Genomic DNA, 22873 nt, shown 5'->3' on the forward strand with positions numbered 1-22873 from the left:
GCCACGAGCGAGTTCTAACCGGCCACGGGTTAGTTTTAACCTGCCACGCATGTCGGAAGCCACGAGCGAGTTCTAACCAGCCACAGGTTAATTGTAACCGGCCACGTATGTCGGGAGCGACGGTGTTGTCGACTAATGCCTGTCGGACTGTTAGTATGGCTAACCAACGTATGCACCCCTGTACTTGCGCGCTCGTTCACGCACACACACTGAAGAGGAGTCGGTACAGCGAGAATGTGCTTAGAGGGGCTTTAGGGCAAGTAAAGTAGATTTGGGGGCAGCCTATGCATTGGTTAGATTTGGGGGCAGCCTATGCGTTGGTTAGATTTGGGGGCAGCCTATGCGTTGGTTAGATTTGGGGGCAGCCTATGCGTTGGTTAGTTTTGGGGGCAGCCTATGCGTTGGTTAGATTTGGGGGCAGCCTATGCATTGGTTAGAATTGGGGGCAGCCTATGCGTTGGTTAGATTTGGGGGCAGCCTATGTGTTGGTTAGTTTTGGGGGAAGCCTATGCGTTGGTTAGATTTGGGGGCAGCCTATGCGTTGGTTAGTTTTGGGGGCAGCCTATGCGTTGGTTATTTGGAGAACATCCAGATCTTTCTTAAGTGACATAATAGAGCCATGTCAGGTTATGGAGGGCAATGCGGTTGTGTTGACAGTATGAACCACAATAGACGTGTGAGTGTGGGGTGGCTGGTTGGCCAGTAGTAGTTCATACCGTAAATAATTATTTGCAATCAATACATTTTGCAAGATATAGTTTCAGCGACGTAGAGTCTGTGGGGGCCACGGGGCCATGGCCCCCATGAAGAATCCTAGGGCCCCTTTCGGCCCCCATGAAGATTTTCGTGGACATTTTACATTTACATTACATATTTTCTGGGAATTCCGAACATTTTGGACCTCTCCGCCGGCAATCTGAGAATATTCGGGAAAACAGCGCCTCCCCTGTTGTTCCTCAGGCAACAGTCTGTCTTGAGAGACACCGGCCGTCCAAGAGGTGTTAAAAAGTGCTAATCGGGTTTCTTTTGTAGTTGTTCTTGAGGCGTGACATAAAGGGCGCGTTCGGAAATACCACACCGGAGCACACTCGCCTATTAGTTTGCATTGCACAGTGGGCTCAGTGCGCTATTTCCGAACGCGCCCATTACACTGATCAAGAATTCACCAAAGAGACCTAACCACAGACTAGTGAGACTACACACTGACTCGAGAAAAGACCCATATCGTCCAAAATAGGCTGATCAGTCGCTGTCTGTGTATAGGCTAATTCATTGGTAAAAGTATGCTAAAGAACTCATTTTTAGACCAATCCGCGGCGGCGGCCTCGCTTCGCTCGGCCGCGACAGTCCCCCCCCAACGCAATTCTGTAGCCTATACCCAAAGGTAAAACGCACCCGCCGCCTATGATCTCTCTCTCTCTCCCTCCGTATCACTCTATATCTCCCTCTCTCTCTCTCTCTCTCTCTCTCTCTCTCTCTCTCTCTCTCTCTCATAATAATATAGTCCTGAAAGTCCTCACCTTGGCTTGGACATTGGCCTATAGAAGCTGCTTTAAAAGTACCAGCGAAAACAACTTATTTTTTTCCGCGCTGCGGCGGGGGGGGGGGGGGGGGGGGGGGGTGCGGGGAGGCGGGGCTGCGGGGGGGGGGGGGGGGGGCCCATGAGGGATTGATCAAACTCTTCGGCTCTGTATAGTTTAGGCTCATTTGATCAAATTGGTGAATTATCTTGCAGAAACATGAAAACATTTGCGTGTATAATAACACCTTTTAATACCAATTTCACAGGAATAATCTGAAACCTATCTGCATGAGCGACCTATCAATACTTTACAAGGGAAATGCACCAGTAAAGAAAGCAAAAAAAGAAACCAGATGGAAGCAGGGTTTGCTCTTTGTTTTAGACTTTAATTGCGATAAATGACAAAAGAAAATCCATGAACTCCTTGTGATGGAATGTATCAGAGCAATGACATAATTTTAAAGGTCAGAGGGCTGACCAAGACTGAAGATTTGTGTGGATGTTTAGGACCTGGGTAAGGCGTTTATGTATTATAATACAATATATGTATGTTTATTCATATTTAAATCTGAAACAATTGATGTGCATGATTTCCATGTACAGTAACGGATAGATTTGGGGGGTGGTCAGTGTTCACACACGTTTCCAATGAGATAAATAAAAATGTGGAAGTGGAATCAAATGACTTGATCTAAAACACTTGAACCCAGGTCTATAGCCGGTGGGGCTGAAGAGTCTCTCGATGGCTAAAAGAGGGTTTCGGGGGTTTGGTTTTGAACATGGCAGCGGTTAGGGCTATAGAGGACTGGAACAAAGGGCAGGCTGGATGGGGAAGGTGCCTAGCTTTTAGGAGCGGTGTACTGGCGCAGGAGAGAGGATATGGCACTGGATTCGGTGACCTCCTCGGGGAGGGAGCCCTCCAGATCTTTGATGGACGGGTCGGCTTCGGCGTTCAACAGGAGCTCCACAATGTCTGCAAATTCACATGCTGATGCTACAGGAGAGAGAGGTCGGGAGAGTGAGGTACAAGAGAGAAGGGATGGGGAGAAACAAAGGAAAGAATAGAGAACAAATTAGGGGGGCAAACGTCAAAACATGGCAATATATATTTCCCTATAGGGCAAGACGCCTAATCCAAAATGAGCTCAGGCTGGTAGCCTGGTGAGCTCAGTGGTTGGCTGGTAGCCTGGCGAGCTCAGTGGTTGGCTGGTAGCCTGGTGAGCTCAGTGGTAGGCTGGTAGCCTGGCGAGCTCAGTGGTAGGCTGGTAGCCTGGTGAGCTCAGTGGTTGGCTGGTAGCCTGGTGAGCTCAGTGGTTGGCTGGTAGCCTGGTGAGCTCAGTGGTTGGCTGGTAGCCTGGTGAGCTCAGTGGTTGGCTGGTAGCCTGGTGAGCTCAGTGGTAGGCTGGTAGCCTGGCGAGCTCAGTGGTAGGCTGGTAGCCTGGTGAGCTCAGTGGTAGGCTGGTAGCCTGGTGAGCTCAGTGATAGGCTGGTAGCCTGGTGAGCTCAGTGGTAGGCTGGTAGCCTGGCGAGCTCAGTGGTAGGCTGGTAGCCTGGTGAGCTCAGTGGTAGGCTGGTAGCCTGGTGAGCTCAGTGATAGGCTGGTAGCCTGGTGAGCTCAGTGGTAGGCTGGTAGCCTGGCGAGCTCAGTGGTAGGCTGGTAGCCTGGTGAGCTCAGTGGTAGGCTTAGCCTGGCACAGCCAGTGTGATTCCTGCCATAGAGGTGCTGAGGGGTGCCGGCTGGATCAGCTAGTGTTGTAAAAAGGTGTTCAGCAGAACCCAACCCACTCATGGATGAATATAACTCAAAAGTCTTACAACTCTACGATATACTCTATACCGTATAAGATCTATATCTTGCAAGGTTTCCTTAAGAATTCAGTCTGATGGTTCTGGGATAGACCGATTGTTTTAATGGAGTTGAATGAAGTTGCTTCATTAGTTTATTATCACTATCGTAGTTTAATACACTATACAGTATGTACAGTCCAGCACTTAATGAAAAGCCCATCTGCAGGCCCGGCAGTGACATGGCCCGGGACCTGCGGTTGCCTCAAACACTTTACTTCTGCCCCATTGGCAATTTGTGCACCGCTAAAAGGGGCCTCTCTTATCTGGATATAACAGTGGAGAAGAGGGGCTTGCACTTTCTTAACCCAGTTAGCTGGTCCTTGCTTTGCTGATGCACCTCTAGCCCTCGATGCACCCCTCCTCTCTCTCTCTCTCTCTGAGTGCTCTCCTCTAACTGTGTCAATCGCTCACTCCTCTTAAAGAGCAGTCTCTGTGCTCCGCCATGATCGCTGATGTCAGCAGCCACACTGATTGACAGCCAGGCCTTTTAACCTCATGCCCAGAGGTGGCTGGCAGAGAGAGAGAGAGAGAGAGAGAGATGATACATTTGAATGTGTGATGTGACTACACAGTTTAGTGTGTGTGTGTGCACGTGCGTGCGTGCATGCGCATGTGTAAATATAATGCATACAAAACTACATATGATATTTATATGCGGTAGACACCCATATCTAGTCGTCTTTCTTCTACATCAGCTAATAAAACGCAGGCTTATTCTTCCAGCTATCCTTGTCATCTTATTCCTTCTCATTCCTATCAGCGTTTTATTTAGCCAGCTCTGTGAGTGTGTGTGTGTGTGTGTGCGTGTGCGTGTATGTGTGCGTGTGTTTGTGTACTTGTGTTACTACACTTGTGAGAGCCAAATGTCCCTGGCAGAATAGCAGACTTTGAGAAATAGACATTGAGAGGAACATTTTCTTGGTCTCACAATGGTTGATTGATGAGTTGATCTTAAAATTAGGAACCGATTCAGGTTATGTTTAGGATTAGGATTAGACAATTTAGAGGTTAGGTTCAGGGGCAATGAATGGAGTTATGTCTGATTTAAACTTGGTTGCACGCCAGTGTCATGCGCTGAAAATAGCTCTGAACACGTCCATGCGCTGTGAGCTTTGTTGATCTGCTATTTTCTATAATTCAGGGTTAAAAATGGAAAACAAATTGTAAAGATGGTGTTGAATAAAATCGGCCTCCTAAAATGACGATTGTCCTCACAAGTATAGGCGTGTGTGTGTGTGTGTGTGTGTGTGTGTGTGTGTGTGTGTGTGTGTGTGCACGAGTGGCGAGTGTCTCGCCAAGGCCTTGCTTGGGCTGTAAAAAGCGTGTGGCCCTCGGGGGAGCGATAGAGGAGGAGAACAATTTATGGTGAGCAGTAAACCCTCGATTAATCACTTCCCCGTGACTGTGGCCCTGTGCAAAGAGAGGTGGGAATGAATTTTCATTCTCTGCTATTTGTCTCCTGGAGTTCATCGCTTATGTTTATTAGTCATCTTTTTATGCCCCATCCTTAGGGTTTCCTCATGCTTTGTGTGTGAGCGATGTGTGTGTGTGTACGCGTGTTTGTGTGTTCTTTATTTATTTATTTTTTGTAGGCATAAATTATGTGCATGCGGCCATGCGTGTGTTTATGACTGATGATGTGTGTGTTCGTGATATATGCTGTGATCATACTGTATGTGAGTATCTGTGTGTCTTGAGACAAGTGGGCGATATGACGCGTGCCCACCGTGAGGTCACCAAGCTGGGGGACAGATGGTCCACACACACACACACACACACACACACACACACACACACACACACACACACACACACACACACACACACACACACACACACACACACACACACACACACACACACACACACACACACACACACACACACACACACACACACACACACACACACACACACACAGGTACCGCCCCTCAGGGAGTTGTGTGTAGTGGGGCATGAGGGGGTCAGGGGAGTCTGAGGAGCACTGTTGATTTCCTCTGGGAGGCCTGGTGATTATTACGCACACACACACACACGCACACACACACGCACACACACACACACACACACACACACACACACACACACACACACACACACACGCGCACACACGTGCACAAACTGACACAGAGAGATGGAAACGGGAAGGAATGGGAGAGACTCTGATGGATGAAATGCACCTGAAATAGCAACTGTAGGAGAGGGAGAGAGAGAGACAGAGAGAGAGAGAGAGAGGAAGGGAGAGAGAGGATAGAGAGACAGAGAGGGAAAGAGAACGGTAGAGAAAAAGAGAACAGAGAGAGAGAACGATAGAGAGACAGAGGACAGAGAGAGAAAGAGAGAACGACAGAGAGACAGAGGACAGAGAGAGGGAGAGAACAATAGAGACAGAGATAACTATAAATAGAAAGAGGACAAAGAGAGACAACAATAGAGAAGAGGACCAAGAGAGAGAAAGTGAATAATTCAGCTATTTACAGAAACACAAGCACGGTGAATGATTCTCAACCTTTTCTTCCAAGACCACAGACCTCCATTTGATAAATTCATTTTCTTTTTTTATCTCTGGTTTTCATTTGGTTCCTTTTACGGATTTACATAATCATAAGGGTATATTTGGTTCCTAACTATCAATCAGATGGGGACCCCCTGGAACCCCATCAATGACCCCTGGGTGTCCTTGATGGCGTACAATATTATATACAATATTTAAGGTGTTTTTATTATTTATTATATCATTAGCCAGGGATCCTTTGAATAAAATGTTTAGTACAAACTTGAAACAAAGCATAATTCACAATTTTGAAGGCATGCAACAAGTAGTATTTAAGTTTAAGACCATAGTTGACGAATTGATGATACTTCTTCTATCTGACTAGACTAGACTGATTTTCCCTTTCAACGTAAAGGTTTTGTCGTGAAACCCATTTAGGTATTAAGGAACTTTGGCAGAGAATAAGGTAATAAAAGCCTTCTTACCATAATGTAGTGCTGTCTGTCCTTCATCATCCTGTAAAGAAAATAGAAAACACAGAATTGTCTTCAACAGATTCAAACTATTCTTGTAACAAACAAAATGTAGAGTATCCAGAGTCTAAAGAAACAGCAAATTAGTTTGTCCCGGGTGTCAATTGCAGAAATATTAAACTATTAGAATTACAATTAATGTAAATAGTAAATGCAAAAGAATGGTCTTTGTTGCCGACAAGAGGAACCATGATTTCACTGAACCAAATGGAAGATTACTGTATGTGAAAATATTAGATATTGATCTCACAACCAATGCGACCCGTGATCAAAATTAGTAGTTGACGTCCAGACGGTCCAGTTCTGACTGTGAGTTGGAACTGGAACATTAGGGCATCATGTGGAGCCATTACCAAATCCTGCATCTGCAGTTCCAGGCTGCTGTCATAGGGCTTCTCCATCGACACAGGGCTGACACTGTAGAGGCGGGTCTGGGGTCTCCAACCTACTCTTGCATTGCTCCAAGCGTTTGCACCACAAACATCTTGGTTATCAGCTGGCAGAATAGTTTCTGTTTACTGGGCCATGGTGAGAGGCCCTGACCTGTGGCTGGCTGGGTGGGGGTCTTATAACATGCTAAATTAATTAACCATGGATGCTATGTGACCTCGACGCACAATAGCTCAGGGACAAAGCACAGAGAAGCCACAGTTTAGGCAGCTGAGTTGAGCGACTATGATGCTGTGTGTGTGTGTGCGCCTTTTGAACAGCATTGATATTCAAGGCCATGGGGTGACAGGTATACGTATAATATATTTGTGTATATGTGTGTCTCGTACACAATGGATGACATGCATCGTCAACACGAAATTCAGTTCTTAATCACCACTCAGGCCTGTCCCGTCCTCCCATAATGATGATAAATGCTCACGTTGTTGCCTCTAATCTAAGAGTATAAGACCCCCTACTGCACAGGAGTTTACAATGCTCAGCGAGCAGCATTTTCTTCCTATGCAGTAAAATGTCACTGTGGCTACAGTACTGTACAGGAGTTTGTTATAGCAAAATTATTCATTAGTCTTTGCCCCATTTAATATCATATGATGATCACATGATGTTTCTGTGTGAGGCAGCAGCACCTCCTCCTCCTCTTCCCTTCCCCTCCATTTCCTCCTCTCCCGTTCCCGTCTTTTATCCTCCTCTTCTATTTCCTTCCAGTTCCTCCTCGTCTCCTACATATTCTTTCCCTTTCTCCTTCCCAGCCCTCCTTCAGTACTTTCCTCTTCTGCCCATAAACATGCCTCCTCGCTTCTGTCTTTCCAATAGCTCCCCTCACCATCTTCATCCCTCTTTCCTCTGTCGCTACACAGTAAAGTCCAGTGTTAATTTAACTCAGGTGTAAAAATAGACCTGTAACTTAACAGAGTTCAATTCTAACTCAGGACTTTTCTATCTAGCCTTAAGGCCATTGGCTCCTCCCTGGCAGGACCGAGTGTAGAATGGTCCTATTGTTGCGTTTCTCTCTCTCTCTCTGAGGGGCAGCACTTGAGAGACCTACTGATTGGATTAGAGCCTGCTATTCCCTCTGGGTGCATCACAGAGCACCGATGCAGATCAAGCACGGCTGGAAAGGAAACGCGTGCCATAGTTTGCTCAGGACAAAAACACTCACTGACAACAGTGTTGCCAGCCAAATTGCAACCTATAGTCACTTACGTACGTGTAGCAATGTGTACACACATCACTTCTGCCTTTTATTAACCACTTTCAAAATTGCATCCCTATTTTGGGAATGTTATTATAGCGCCTTTTTCAAAACATAAACAATTGGGGAATATCTGCAAGCTCACAACACGTCGCAATGCGTCACTTTGTTGAGCTTGTATATCTGGACGAAACTTTTCATTTGAAGTATAACTTTTGCTATGTCTGTCTATTTTGTAAGCCAAATGACCAAAATAATAATAAACGCAAATAACATCTTGATGTTTTTTACATGCAAAAACATTTAAAGGTATATTCAGTGATTTCACTCAAAAAACCTTAGGTTTCGTTTTTGGCTGTGGGACCCAGCCTTTCGTCCAATCAGGATAGAGAGTCAAAAACGAAACCTAAGGTTTTTTGACCCCCAGGGGTTAACTGGGGACAGGGAGGAACTCCTTATATGGCCAGCACACTCTATAGTAGGGAGGATTATCACAACAAAACAAAAAAATAAGTGATATTTGAATTAAGTGAAATCACTGAATATACCTTTAACTTAAATATACAATCTACTCAGAGGAGGGCTATGGACAGTTCAGAAACCTGTCAACCAGTGACATCTTCAATTGGGATTGCAAGCTAATAGAATATACAGCATTTCTCTTCCTTGAAATATTTGCATGCTGAAATAGAAGCCATTGTTCTTGCATTGAAAAAATCACACCTGTGTGAACTGATTGGTGCAACTCCCCTTTCCCCCTGCCCCTCTCTCTCTCTCTCTGTAATTAGCAGGGAACAGTGCAACACTATCTCTCTCTCTCTGTTTCTGGCACAACAGCGCCACTTTTGCCCCTACTGGTACTCTAAACATAGTCACATAGTCCCAGACATTGCTGTTCCTTGGAGTGGTTGCACCACTCAAAAAGTTTAAGTTTAAACTAGAACACGGATTATTAGCTACATCTGGCCAACAGGGTGCCCAATTGGCCAGGTGTACCGAATCAGTGCTGATTACACCTCAGTAATCACCCTGCATTTGTCTATAGCACCACCATGTGGCAGATTAGATAACTGTAGGATGGCATTTCCTTCTTGGCCTAGCATGAATGTTCGTAGACAAACTTTCAAGGCAATCGGGCGCTGTGTTCATCATTAGAGGCTTTCTGTTCAAAACATAGTGTTGGCCACGCCTTCGGCCTGGCGGAGACAAATATTGTTTGAAATGACCAAACCTGCCGACCGATGATGTCACTGGTAGCCGGGTTTCTGGACTGTCCACAGCAAACTAACTAGCATTAGTTAGGGGCGGCAGTGGCTCAGGGGTAGAGTTGCCGGTTGGGATAATTGAAAATGGGTTACCGACGTTGTCAAAAAATTACGGACGATATATCAGTCAGACTTATCGGGATATACTGAAATCCCCCCCCCCCCAAACACATGCGCGCACACACACACAACTATACAGTGGGACAGTGTGACAGATGTTTACAGCTGAGGCCAAATGAGAGACCTTGATGCACACAAACATATACAGTTATAATTAAAGTGTAAGGGGTTTAAGCCCTAATCTGCAGCTAGCGCTAATCTGCCGTTAGCCCCCAGACGTTAGACACACACACACACACAGAGCGCATTTAGACACCAGTGGACACTGGACAGACTCAAACACACACACACACACACACACACACACACACACACACACACACACACACACACACACACACACACACACACACAGTGTATAACACCAAAGAAAAAGCAAAGATGCACATTGTTCACAAAAAGCCAGTCAACAAATATAGATTTTGAAGCATGTAGAAGTATATGGGTTCCAATACAGTATAATGTGTGTGTGTGTGTGTATGTGCATCTGAATGCATGTGCGGGAGTGCATGCCTCCTGCATGAGTGCATGTGAAGGGTCAGCATGCCGTTCCTCTCAGCCTCCCCTAATGCTCTGAGATCCAGGAGGTAAGGGGCCTTGATGGAATCACAAGAAATTGGATTGTCTCCCATTTGCTTTGGAAGCACAGAGAGAGAGAGAGAGAGAGATTCTCTGTATGTATGTACATACTTACAGTCAGCTACCATAGCATTTTTCATGTGTGTGCATCTTTCTGTCTCCTATCCCATTATGGAGGCATGTCAAACCAAACCTCTGCTTTCTACATGTCATCCAAAGTTTCCCTTGCGTTGCAGAAACGCTGGGCTGGGATGTCAGTGTGTAAGGCTCAATAAAGCACGGCACTGCACGATAGCTAGGAGAGATCCAGCACCGTGTAGCCAGCGGTGGAAAGTACATTTACTTAAGTAGTATAAGTACTGTATTTAAGTAATTTCTTTAGGTATTTTGTTTCCAATTTCCAATGCTTTTACTTCTATTCCACTACATCTCAAGTCCAAATATTGTACTACTCCACTACATTTAGCCTATTTGTAAACTTTAGTACTTTATTATTAGAAAACCCTATATACATTTCGGCTATTTTCAGATGATTTTTATATTTGAAATGGAACATTCTGCATATTGAGTACTTTTACTTTTGCTACTTTAATTACATTTTAATGCAGAATGCACATACTTTTGTATCATTTTGTATTCTGGACTTTTACTTAACAGAGTATTTCTATAGTGCAGTATTGGTACTTTTACTTAAGTAAAACATGCGAGTACTTTTTCCACCACTGTGTGTAGCACACTAATGGAGTGAGCCAATATATTTAGTCTATATTTATGTCTGTCTTTCTGTATATTGATTATGTATATATTGTATATTGTATATATCCGTCTGTCTGCCTGTGTCCCTTTTATGACCATATAGCTCAGTATACATACTTCTGTTAAGATCTTCTGCAGGGTGATCACTGTCACATTGTTTTCGCTGGCTATTTGCTCAAGGATGTCGATCTTGGCAGTGGTGAGACCTTCGACGTTGAGCTGGAGCATGATAATGCATTTTATATATGTGATGTATTCCCATGCCTTTTTGTTCTTGTTTAATGTAAGTCGCTCTGGATTAAGAGCATCTGCTAAATGCCTAAATTGTAAATTGTAAATTGAGAAGCACTAGCGCTGGGGCTGTGGTCTCGGTGGACGTTGTGAAGACATTTGTTTCGCTTAAAGGGCATGCGACCTTGCAACGACTCTTTAGCTACTTGCGGGGGAGGCCGCGTGGAGGCTGTCTTCTTCTCCCCCTAATGTGGGGATCCAATACAGACGGTGGAACACGTGCTGACAATGACACACTGGATTGGCTTGCTGCGACGGAGATGAAGGTCTGAGGACATACGACAGAAGGAGAAGGCACTGGCCTCCTCGCATCTCTCAGATAACATAAGTGGCCATGATGAGCGAGTCCTATCAGGTTTGCACCACGCTGTTTTCAACCACATCTGATGTGATAGCCCCATATGGAACCTCTCAGAGCTACTGTAGCTCCGAGATGAGGTCCCACCGCCTTACCATTCCGACGCGTTTCAGAGCCCGTGCATATTTTCCACTATACACAATTCTTACCCTTTTCAGCTAAATTGAAGCATTGTAATGAATTAATCTAAATTAAATGCATATCAATATTCCGATATATTTAAATTTCTGATCCGATCCAGATACCACAATTTCTGTGTTAGCCGATACCGAATACCGATACCAGAGAATAATATATATAGTAATAAAAAAAGGATATCTTATTTTGAAGTCCACCGACCGGGAATAGTGTTTATAGCTATCTAACTATATATCTCGTGTTGTGTTTATAGCAGACTCCTCACTCAAATGTGCACTTGCAGTTTGGGCAACTCGAAAGCAACAACATTTTATTTACCTGCCATAGTGTCAACCCCTTACCCCTGTTTCGGATCGGTGGTTAGACTGATACCGATATAACCCGATATGACCAAAAAGGGCCGATACCGATACAGTATGCACAGTGAAGACATCAGTGTTAATTTATCAATGTGTAACTCTGGGAGTGTAGTGTGTGTGTGTGTGTGTGTGTGTGTGCACGCATGCACGCGCATGTGTGTGTGTGTGTGTTTGCTGCCCATGGACACTAAAAGCTTTCTAGTTTTCAAATCACATCAATCCAGTCCAACTGCCAAAAGCTGGGCATATGGTACAGTAGGTGTTCTGAAAGCCATTTGGGGATTTCTCTCCCTTGAACACCATTCTCTCCACCCCAACTTAATTTACCCCCTCCCACGCATCCTTCTAAAAATAACACACACTCTCTTTTCACCCACTTCTCTCTCAGTTGCCTCTCTGTTCCATTGTCTCTCTCTCTCTCTGTCTGTCTATCCGTCTCTGTTATCCATTTATCAACCTGCCTCCCCCCCCCCCCCCTCCACACACCCCCCCCACCCCCCCTCCTATCCGTCCTTGACAGCAACATTAAACAAGTGGTAGAAATGGATAAGCAATTATGATTTATGATCAATGCTGCTGACTTTTATAATGACAGTGGATGAGGTAGGGGAGGGGAGAGGAGAGGGGGTAGGTGAGAGGGGCGGGGCAGAAAATTAGAACAAGTCAGTGAAGAGAAGGAAAAGCCAGCGACAGACAGAACCAGAGAGAGAGAGTGAGAGAGACCTCCAGGGAGTGTGTATGTTGGGATGAAGGGCCTGGTGAAGGGGAGTAATCGATAGCTGACTGGGACCATTCATATGCAGATCACGAGAGATGGCATTATGATGAGCAGGTGCCATTAATCAGACAGCAGCATGAAGATCAGGGAGACTCCTACACTGTGTCCCCCCGCCCCGGCTGTATAGCCAAACATTTACTGTACACTGTATAGCCAAACATTTACTGTACACTGTATAGGTCTCAGGGGTTAAACACTGTGTAGGGTTAGGGTACAGTAACGGTACCATACCACACTGGAGAGACATGTACTCAACTATACAAGTAAGATGCGTGAACGCAGGAAGGGAACGCAGCTCGTTAATTGCAATAATACACACACACACACACACACACACACACACACACACACACACACACACACACACACACACACACACACACACACACACACACACACACACGTTAGACAACTATGTGTGGTACACACACGTTAGTTAGACAACGAAGCGCTGTTGTGGCAGTCTGACACAGACACACACATACAAACACATTAGACAGCTAACTGTGCACACAGACAGCTAACTGTGCTGTTCTGCCTGGCTTCCATAGTAACTGCGCCCTCTGGTGGCGGGTGATGTCACACCGTGACACACAGACAGACAGACATGTTCTGCCTGGCTACCATAGTTAGGGCTCATTTCATTCGCAATCATTGCCTAACAATCTTCACACTTACTTGCCTGCATGTAACTGTGCGTTTGTGATTATGCTTGCATTGGTGTGTGTGTGTGTGTGTGTGTGTGTGTGTGTGTGTGTGTGTGTGTGTAGGTTTAACCTGGGATATGTATGTTTTCTTTCTGTGCTACGTTGTGCTTTTTTGTGTTTTTCTACCCTATCTAGGTTTGCGTTCATGCGTTTGTGAATGTTGTTTATGTGTACCTCTCTCTCTCATGCAAGCGTGTGCGTGCCGTGCATGTGCATGTGCATACGTGCGTGTGCTGGGGAGGTCCCAGTGTTAAAAGGATCAGCAGACAGGGGCCAGCCCTAATTGAATCTGGGGTCCCCTCTCTGAGCAGGGAGAGTTAACCTTGCCTGCCACTCAGCGTGTGTGAGCCGCGCCACCCACGGGCAAATTAGCCTGACGCCACACTCACCGCCCTGCACCCCTCTGCACACAGGAAGCGTCCTTCAGGTGCCCGGGCCGACCCCCCTTGCCTTGCCTGGCTGTATAGTGCTACAGCACAGGTCGTCCTGTCCCAAAACTCTCGTCTTACAGCACCTTGTGCAGTCCACAGTCAACTCCCATAATGGTCCATTTGGTTACATTCCTCTTTGTGACACAATGACAAATGAACAGTGAGAATATTACTGTGTGGGACAGGCCAGTGACAGCACGAGCAAACATTATTGGAGAAGCACCTTAAGCACTCCAGTCCAAATCACCATTACCAATCGAGCTACACTTCTTCATCAATATCTTTCTAAAAATCTATTTCTTTCTAAATGTATCTGGTCTCCTGTTTATTTTTCTCACTTCTGTCTCCTTCCTATTCACTCATTCATTGTCTCACTTTATCCGCTTCCCATGCAGCTCCCTCCCTCCCCCATCCCTCTTCCCCTCCCCGCCATGCAGGCTTTGCTTTTTCCCATGGGACACCTTAGCCTCCATTAAGTCATCAGTGAGGAGAGTGGGAGAGGGTTAGACGGGAAAATTAACATCGCCCGGAGTCCAGCCTGTCCTCCCGTGGCTCATCGATGATGTTTAAAAAGAAATATATTAAATAAATAAATACATAAAAGAGTGTAATATGAAAATCAATGGCCCAAGGCAGGCAGGCAGAGCCTGTGGGGCTGAGGCATTTGGAGTGAGGGACTCATAAAGCTGAGTACCGCCAAAGACTGATGGAAGGAAAAACACTTACTTTGTTTATTCTCTCTCCTCATCTTTCTCTCTCTCTCTCTCTCTTTCTCTGTCTGTATCCACCACGCTCACTCTCTCTATTTCCCCTCCTCCCTGTCCGTCTGCAAGCGGTCGAGGACAGCTTTAATGCTTCCGACAATTTATGTGGACGGTTAAGAACGATGGAAATCAAATAGTTGAGTGTAGGCAAACGCACACTGAGTGCCCAATAAGAACAAAACAACAGCTGATGATGGCTAAGAGGACCGTTACCTGCTCGAATGGCTCTTTACGCCCGACTATTACTGTCAAGTCATTGGCTCCTTTCTGAGTGCTCGTATTACAGATTCATAACTATATCGAGGTCCGGAAGGGCCTTTTAACACTACACGGCGACAGCTTCCATCGAGCTGCACATAACGTACCGCATATGAACCTATGTGAGTTGGTCATGTGCGCTGTATAAAGTGTTGAAAATTTGGAAGCTTAGTTGGTTGACTTTAAAGTATTTTTCCACGTGTCCCCTGGTGTGGTTTAAATCCTCCTATGTTCAATAAATGTACATGTTAAGTATTCTTCTCCCCCAAACGTCCCTAAACGACATTTTCAGTACGTTATCGTTACTCTATCTTTCGTAGTATCTGTGCCTGTAGCAGAGTAGTTGGGGTACGATGCCACATGCCTGACAGCGTCGAGAGTCCCCGGTTCAATTCCCTGTGGCTCTCTCCAGTCCACTGTACTATAAATAAAGGCAAAAGATGATTTTATATGAATTATTTGGCGATATGTATGCTTGCTCAGGGTAGGACAATGTAGGATCTCTGCTCTATGTTACCGTTTGATTTAATGTAGAGTGCAAGAAACTACCAGGATTTTCATCCGTGAACTCAAAAAGACATGAACCAAACACAAACACGGTTTTGTGGAACCATCCAGAAAGCGAGTATAGGTATCCTCTCCTATCCTATATACTAGGTATCTATGAATTTAGTAAATAATTGTCCTGCAAAGGGCTAAGTAAAATCCTCAGTGTCCATTTATCCACTTACAATTTGATTACATTTGAGCACTCTGAAGAGTTATACTAACACAGTATTTTACTGTGTGTAAAAGAAAAGGAAAATAGTGCCACCTCTGCACATGCACAGCAAAGGATGCATACAAAGCCATTAAGTGCACACACACATACTGGCAGAGAGAAGGGCAGGCAGGCAGGCGGAGACACATCCTCAAGCTTGAAAATGCAGGAGAGCAATAAATTACAGCTGGGCCGTCACTGGGCCTATTAAAAAGAGAAAGCCGGGGCTGGCCTTCTTAAATATCTGTATTAATGCGAGCACTGAGGTGTGGGAGTGTCTTAGAGACCAGTATTAATATGTGGCAGGCAGCCGAGAGACTGTGACCCCAGCTGCTGTAGCTGTTATCACCCTGCCTGCATTTATGCCAAGCTGCCTGCTGCAGACGTGGAGACGTGCGCGCTCACACACAAGCATGCACTATACGTACGGATATACAGATGCGCACACACACGCACACACACACACACACACACACACACACACACACACACACACACACACACACACACACACACACACACACACACACACACACACACACACACACACACACACACACACACACACACACACACACACACACACACACACACTATACTGTACGTACGTAATATACACTAGGGCTGTTCCCACCAGCATAAGATAAAGATATAAAAAAAATCATTCAATCAAGTTAGGAGTTCTCAACGGGCCTGAATATTAATGCCTGGCCTCACCGGGCCGGCCTGAACAATTACCATACTTTTATGCCCGAAAACGCGAAAAAGTTGTCATTGTGCTAAGGCATAATAATAATAATAATAATTGATTTGATTTATAACACACTTTACATTCGCAAGAATCTCAAAGTGCTACAGCAGTGAATAAAAGCAAAAGAAACAACACACCATTAAAAACATCTAAAAAAACCAGGAACATTTAAAACATAAGGGCAAGGCTATAAAAATGCTTTGGTAAAAAGTTAAGTTTTGAGTCCTCTCTTAAAAGCGTCTACCGACTGTGGGGCTCTCAGGTGGGCGGGGAGAGCGTTCCCCAGTTCGGGGCGACCGAGCAGAAAGCCCGGTCACCCATGGTGCGTAGGTTGGTCTTTGTGGGTTTGAGGAGGTTGGTGTTTGAGGAGCGGAGGGAGCGGGTTGAGGATTGAAGGGTGACAAGTTCCTTGAGGTAGGGGGGGGGGGCGTTGCCGTGGATGCACTGGTGGGTTAGCAGGGAAATCTTGTATTCAGTCCGGAATGAGATGGGGAGCCAGTGGAGTGAGTGGAGGATGGGTGTGATGTGATGAATGAGATGGGGAGCCAGTGGAGTGAGCGGAGGATGGGTGTGATGTGATGAATGAGATGGGGAGCCAGTGGAGTGAGTGGACGATGGGTGTGATGTGATGAATGAGATGGGGAGCCAGTGGAGTGAGCGGAGGATGGGTGTGATGTGATGAATGAGATGGGGAGCCAGTGGAGTGAGCGGAGGATGGGTGTGATGTGATGAATGAGATGGGGAGCCAGTGGAGTGAGCGGAGGATGGGTGTGATGTGATGAATGAGATGGGGAGCCAGTGGAGTGAGCGGACGATGGGTGTGATGTGATGAATGAGATGGGGAGCCAGTGGAGTGAGCGGAGGATGGGTGTGATGTGATGAATGAGATGGGGAGCCAGTGGAGTGAGCGGAGGATGGGTGTGATGTGATGAATGAGATGGGGAGCCAGTGGAGTGAGCGGAGGATGGGTGTGATGTGATGAATGAGATGGGGAGCCAGTGGAGTGAGCGGAGGATGGGTGTGATGTGATGAATGAGATGGGGAGCCAGTGGAGTGAGCGGAGGATGGGTGTGATGTGATGAATGAGATGGGGAGCCAGTGGAGTGAGCGGAGGATGGGTGTGATGTGATGAATGAGATGGGGAGCCAGTGGAGTGAGCGGAGGATGGGTGTGATGTGATGAATGAGATGGGGAGCCAGTGGAGTGAGCGGAGGATGGGTGTGATGTGATGAATGAGATGGGGAGCCAGTGGAGTGAGTGGAGGATGGGTGTGATGTGATGAATGAGATGGGGAGCCAGTGGAGTGAGTGGAGGATGGGTGTGATGTGATGAATGAGATGGGGAGCCAGTGGAGTGAGCGGAGGATGGGTGTGATGTGATGAATGAGATGGGGAGCCAGTGGAGTGAGCGGAGGATGGGTGTGCTCGTGTTTACGCACTCTCATCAGGACCCTAGCAGCATGGCCATAATGGGGCAGGCACCAACAATTACCATACTTTTAGGCCCGAAAACCCCAAAAGGTGTCATTGTGCGCTTAATGCCCTCAAAGTCACACATCTAACAAGCTTTGAACTGAGCAGATTGGATCTTCTGTTCCAGAGATAATTGTCAAAATATCTTGAAAACGGCCATTTAATTTTTTCATGGAACCCAGGGGTTCGGTCTGACTAATTAGCATACATTTTGGGCCCTCATGGGCATAATTTGAGAACTCTATATTCTAAGTGGGAGGCAGAGTTCAGACCTTGTCTATGATAAAGTCAGTGGTGAACGATATATACAGTATGTGTGTGTGTGTGTGTGTGTGTGTGTGTGTGTGTGGGGGGGGGGGGGGGTGGAGAGAGAGAGAGAGAGAGAGAGAATCCTCTAATTGTAGTGCTCGATGTGGATGGCCCTTAAGTCAGAGAGTTTACAAAATGTATCTCTAAACCGTAAGGTTACATTTTTACACTGAGAATGTTTTAGTATTTGGATACCTTCTCCCAGCATCCCTCATTTTACTGATAACACGTCCTATCCTGCTTCCTTCTCTCTCTTAGGCAACACCTATACCGTACGCGCACACACACACACACACACACACACACACACACACACACACACACACACACACACACCATTATGACGAATCCCATTGGATATTTGTTATGACTTGGGTGACTGATCCATTAGTTATAGGAGGCAGTGCTGGGAAAGGGGCGGGATACAAACGTGTAATAATGCCTCCACCATAGAATTTCAATCAGCCGCTGTTGTTGCCTGTGTGTGTGTGTGTGTGTGTGTGTGTGTGTGTGTGTGTACACATGTGTGTATGTATGCGTGTTTACCCGTTTAATCACACTAGTAGTTGACACCAAGGTAGAGGACAAAGACGAGAAAGCCATGAGTGCTGGATCACGGGGAGGTCAACCCAGGAAGAAAGAAAGACCAAACACAGAAACTAAAAACATTATATTGAAGTATTGTGACTGTGATACAGAGAGAGAGCGATAGATTTTGGGCGGGAACCCCTTTTGGTGTTTTTAGCTTTATGATATACTTTAGCTATTGAAAAATAGCAAATCTACAAGCTTGCAGGTCTGCTATTTTTGGAAAAATCGTGAAAATGTGGCGCAAATCATTGAATATATATTCTTTCAGAGCGAACGTTTTCAACTCAAATCTTTGCTTCTGGGGGGGGGGGGGGGGGGGGGGGGGGGGAGGGGGAGGGGGGTCCCTGGAACAACATATTTTCAGATGGGGGTCGGCGGCCAAATACTTATTTCTTAATTTTGAGGGTCCTTGACATGAAATAGTTTGAGAACGACTACATAGGGTTTTTCAGAAAACGGTCAGGATTTAGTTCCCTGGAACAACATATTTTCAGATGGGGGTCGGCGGCCAAATACTTATTTCTTAATTTTGAGGGTCCTTGACATGAAATAGTCATGTCAAGGACCCGACTAGAACGACTACATAGGGTTTTTCAGAAAACGGTCAGGATTTAGAAGACATTAGAATCGTTCCCAGGTCTAAATGGGTTTATATGTAGACAACTCGACACAATAGGTCTGTAGTGTACAATTAAAAGAACAATTTAGAATTGTGAAATCACAATTATGCAATCGCTGAAACGTAACATCCTAATATAAATGCACCACGTCTCTGTGTGTACGTATGTGTGTACGTGCGTCTGTAATCCACATAACTCGAGAACCGTTCGCCCCACCGACTTCAAATTTGACACACGCGTTCCACACCACCACATCTGTCGGATCGTCGGTTGTCCAGAACCAGCACAAAAGCCTCTGAACGGGCACTGTACAGGGCCCCTGCCCAGGCTCTCGACATCTCCATATATGGAGCTGGCCTGTTCTGACATCACAATAATGTTCTGACATCTGCATATAGTCCAACTTGTATCGTTCCAAGTAGGCCAGTGCCCAACGGGCACTGCTCTAGTTTAAAAAAAGAAGAAAACATATTTTCCATCAAACATTAATAGTTGAATCATTATTATGAGAACAATAGAGGGTCTTGCAAACATCCACTGACGTGGATGTTCTCATTTTGAAGATGGTAGGGGGGGGGGAAACCTATACTTTTTATGTCTTTATTTTAGAGATTTTTCTTTCGGTCACTTTCTGCTTTATTTTAGATGTGTGGAGACTCGAGAGACAGCAAAACAAGGTTCAGAGAGACAGGATTAGAGGTGCTCTGATTGATCGGCCACCGATCGGTGATCTGCCGATCTGGATCACTCAAAATGACTTGATCGGTGATCTGCAATTTATCCGATCTAGAGAAAACCGATCTTTAATACCATTTAAGAGGTATAAAAGTCAATCAGATATATACCGGTAGTACAATATTGTTTTGCATCTTTGTGACAGGCCTAAACATTCTCCCCTTCCTCCCCCCCCCCACACACACAGGAACAGTTTGGACGCGTTTCTTTTTTTTTTACATATAATAATTTTGGAAATATTCAAATTTTCCCCTTACGGACAAAATCAGTATCGGCCGATCGTGAGAAAAACAATCGGTGATAGGGATAGTCCCAAAAACCCTGATCAGAGCACCTCTAAGGATAACTCACCTCATCATGGTTCAGAAGGAACACCAAGCAGACACGCCAAATGTTCAACACTACTAAAGTAAACAATAAATCCTACAAACTCTGAAGTTTCACTTCCCTGCACAGAGTGCACACACTGAACGCAAGGAGTTCAAGTCTGTTCAATACGACCTCGCCTAAACTGTTCAGGTCCAAAAACAACTACATACGGATGGCACTGAACCTACGTCTCCCAGAATCCCACCTCGCATCAATAACAAATCATTGAGTGTCCTGGGATAGAAAAAGTAGGCTAGTACAGCATCACAAAATCACAAATCCACTCCACCTTCGAGTTCATTCAGTCTCTCACACACACAACCACACACAGTCACACACACACACACACACACACACACACACACACACACACACACGCGACACACAAAGCAGACATTTGTGAGCTCTGTGGTCCACATGTGTATGTGTGGTAGCCTACTAGTGTGTGTGTGTGTGTGTGTGTATGTGTTTTCTAGCCTCCTCTGGCCCATGCCGCCCAGTCAGATATTTATTACTATTGATCTAGCTGGTCCTGGCTGGAGACTTTTGTTCTGCCGGCTTGAGGCTCTGACCTCAATTAAGTTATGAATTTCTATCTGATAGACTGGGAGCGCATGGGGCCCGGCGTGGCCACGCTACCACGCTGGATTAATTAGAATTAGCGGTGCTGCGAGTCGCCCACCCCGCCTCATGGATCATGTTGTTTTAATACAAAGTAGAGGAGGGAGGAGAGGAGAGGAGACAGAGGAGGGAGAGTGAGATACAGAGAAAGAGAGAGGAGTTACAAACACAGGGACGGAGGGAGGGGTGACAGAGGGGATGGAAACGAAGGGGTGAAGTGAAATGCAAGCGTCTGGTGGAGATACATGCATTGCATGCACATGAGCCCTCCACTCCATACACATCATTGTTCTTGTCCTCTCGTTGTGCTTGTGACGTGCTAACCTGTCTGTCCTCATTATCAGGCCAGTGCCTTGCAGTGTTCATTTACCTTCTCTGTGATCGCACTTTTGAAGCTGACATTGTAAGAGCCCACTTAGCCCATCCTTGACACTCACACCAACAGGAAGCCCTGGCCTAGAGACACCTCTGGCATAAGCCCCCCCAATTCAACTCCAATTGCCTCGAACTAGGCATGCCTTTCTATAAATGCATATTTCTATGGTAACCCAAGCGGTATGTTGGTTTTAAACAGTAATCTGAAGGATGAGAGGATGGGTAGGGATTTCTACCTGAAAAGGAAAATTGTGTGTTGTTTGTGTGTACGCACCACTTAGCTGTGGGGGTTGGATTACTGTGTCTGGAGTCTGGACACATAATTACCACAGGGGGAGAGGACACACAAAACTAAGCTTTAGGGCAGGTTGTGACACCTAAAGTACCACAGCATTTGCTGGCACAATCGCTACCCATTATCAATGTAATCCTTTGCGTTCTTTTGAAAAATATCCGCATTCTGAATGGCTGCATTTTGAATTTCCAAATGTCGTAGGTTACATCATTTATTGGTCTTCATATGATGCGATTTCTAGAGAATGTAGCAAAAACCTCCTAAACCTAATCTAATGTCTAGTTAATGGGCTTACATAGATTCCATCACACAGAAAGTAGGTCCGTTTTGCCAAGGCTGACTTCATCCTCTTCATTTACACACTACAAAGCACTTGCTCCAGCTTCATTTGCCCCACTTTCTCTGGCCGTATTAGCTGAAGGAGCAGCGATATGGTGAGTGGGGGTCCACATGTAGCTGTGCTTGTGGTGAGGGGGGGGGGGGGGGGGTTCTACCACTGCCATTGACAGGTGGTGGAGTTCTGATCTGGGTATTCAAATACACAGCTACCTATTGTTTCAGCCAGGATTATCTATCAAACCAGCGCTAATGCAGGTTACCAGGGGTTCGGAACAGTTTTCTAAAACAATCAGTTGATTAATTTCAAACGATTTTCCTCTACCGCCGAGCAAATAATACTTTTTTTTTTGTCCTCCGCCTTTTTTAATCAACAAATTAAGCGTAAATCATGTTTGATCTTTATTTACCCGTCGCTCGGCAGTTAGTAGAGGTCAAGAGAGATTACGAGGCCCTCCGACTGCCTGCAAACAGCCCATATACTTTTTCTCACAAAAACGAAAAACGCTCACACAGGGAAAGCAATATTCTGTTGAAGGGTAACAAAACAAATATATTTCTTTCTCTTATTCAAGCCGTTGCCTCACAATATAAACAATATCAGTGCAACATGGCTACAAAACTAAAATAACAGGTTCTAATGAGCATAATGTACATCGTTCTGGGAGATTAACATAGTGGGATAATTTGGCAGTGGGACAGTGCAGTATGATTTAGTTAGCTATATTTTCTTCTCAGCCACCCACACACCACCTCATAAATCTGCTTCTACATATTAGCTCTGCTGCACAAG

The 22873-nt window shown here is 45.6% G+C and overlaps 1 protein-coding gene across 1 annotated transcript in view; it reads right to left on the reverse strand.

Moving 5' to 3' along the window:
• Nucleotides 1–1896: 1896 nt before the first annotated feature.
• The window catches only part of acbd6 (acyl-CoA binding domain containing 6), a 38069-nt gene continuing 17092 nt past the window's right edge, over nucleotides 1897–22873 (reverse strand). The window contains exons 7-8 of the mRNA XM_083767125.1: nucleotides 6350–6380; nucleotides 1897–2516 (exon numbers count right to left, since the gene is read on the reverse strand). Coding sequence (XP_083623251.1) covers nucleotides 2362–2516; nucleotides 6350–6380 — 186 coding nt within the window. The 3' untranslated portion in view covers nucleotides 1897–2361. The remainder of the gene's footprint in view (nucleotides 2517–6349; nucleotides 6381–22873) is intronic.

This window comes from Protomyctophum parallelum, assembly GCF_964188405.1.
Source record: "Protomyctophum parallelum genome assembly, chromosome: 6".
Taxonomy (NCBI): Eukaryota; Metazoa; Chordata; class Actinopteri; order Myctophiformes; family Myctophidae; genus Protomyctophum; species Protomyctophum parallelum.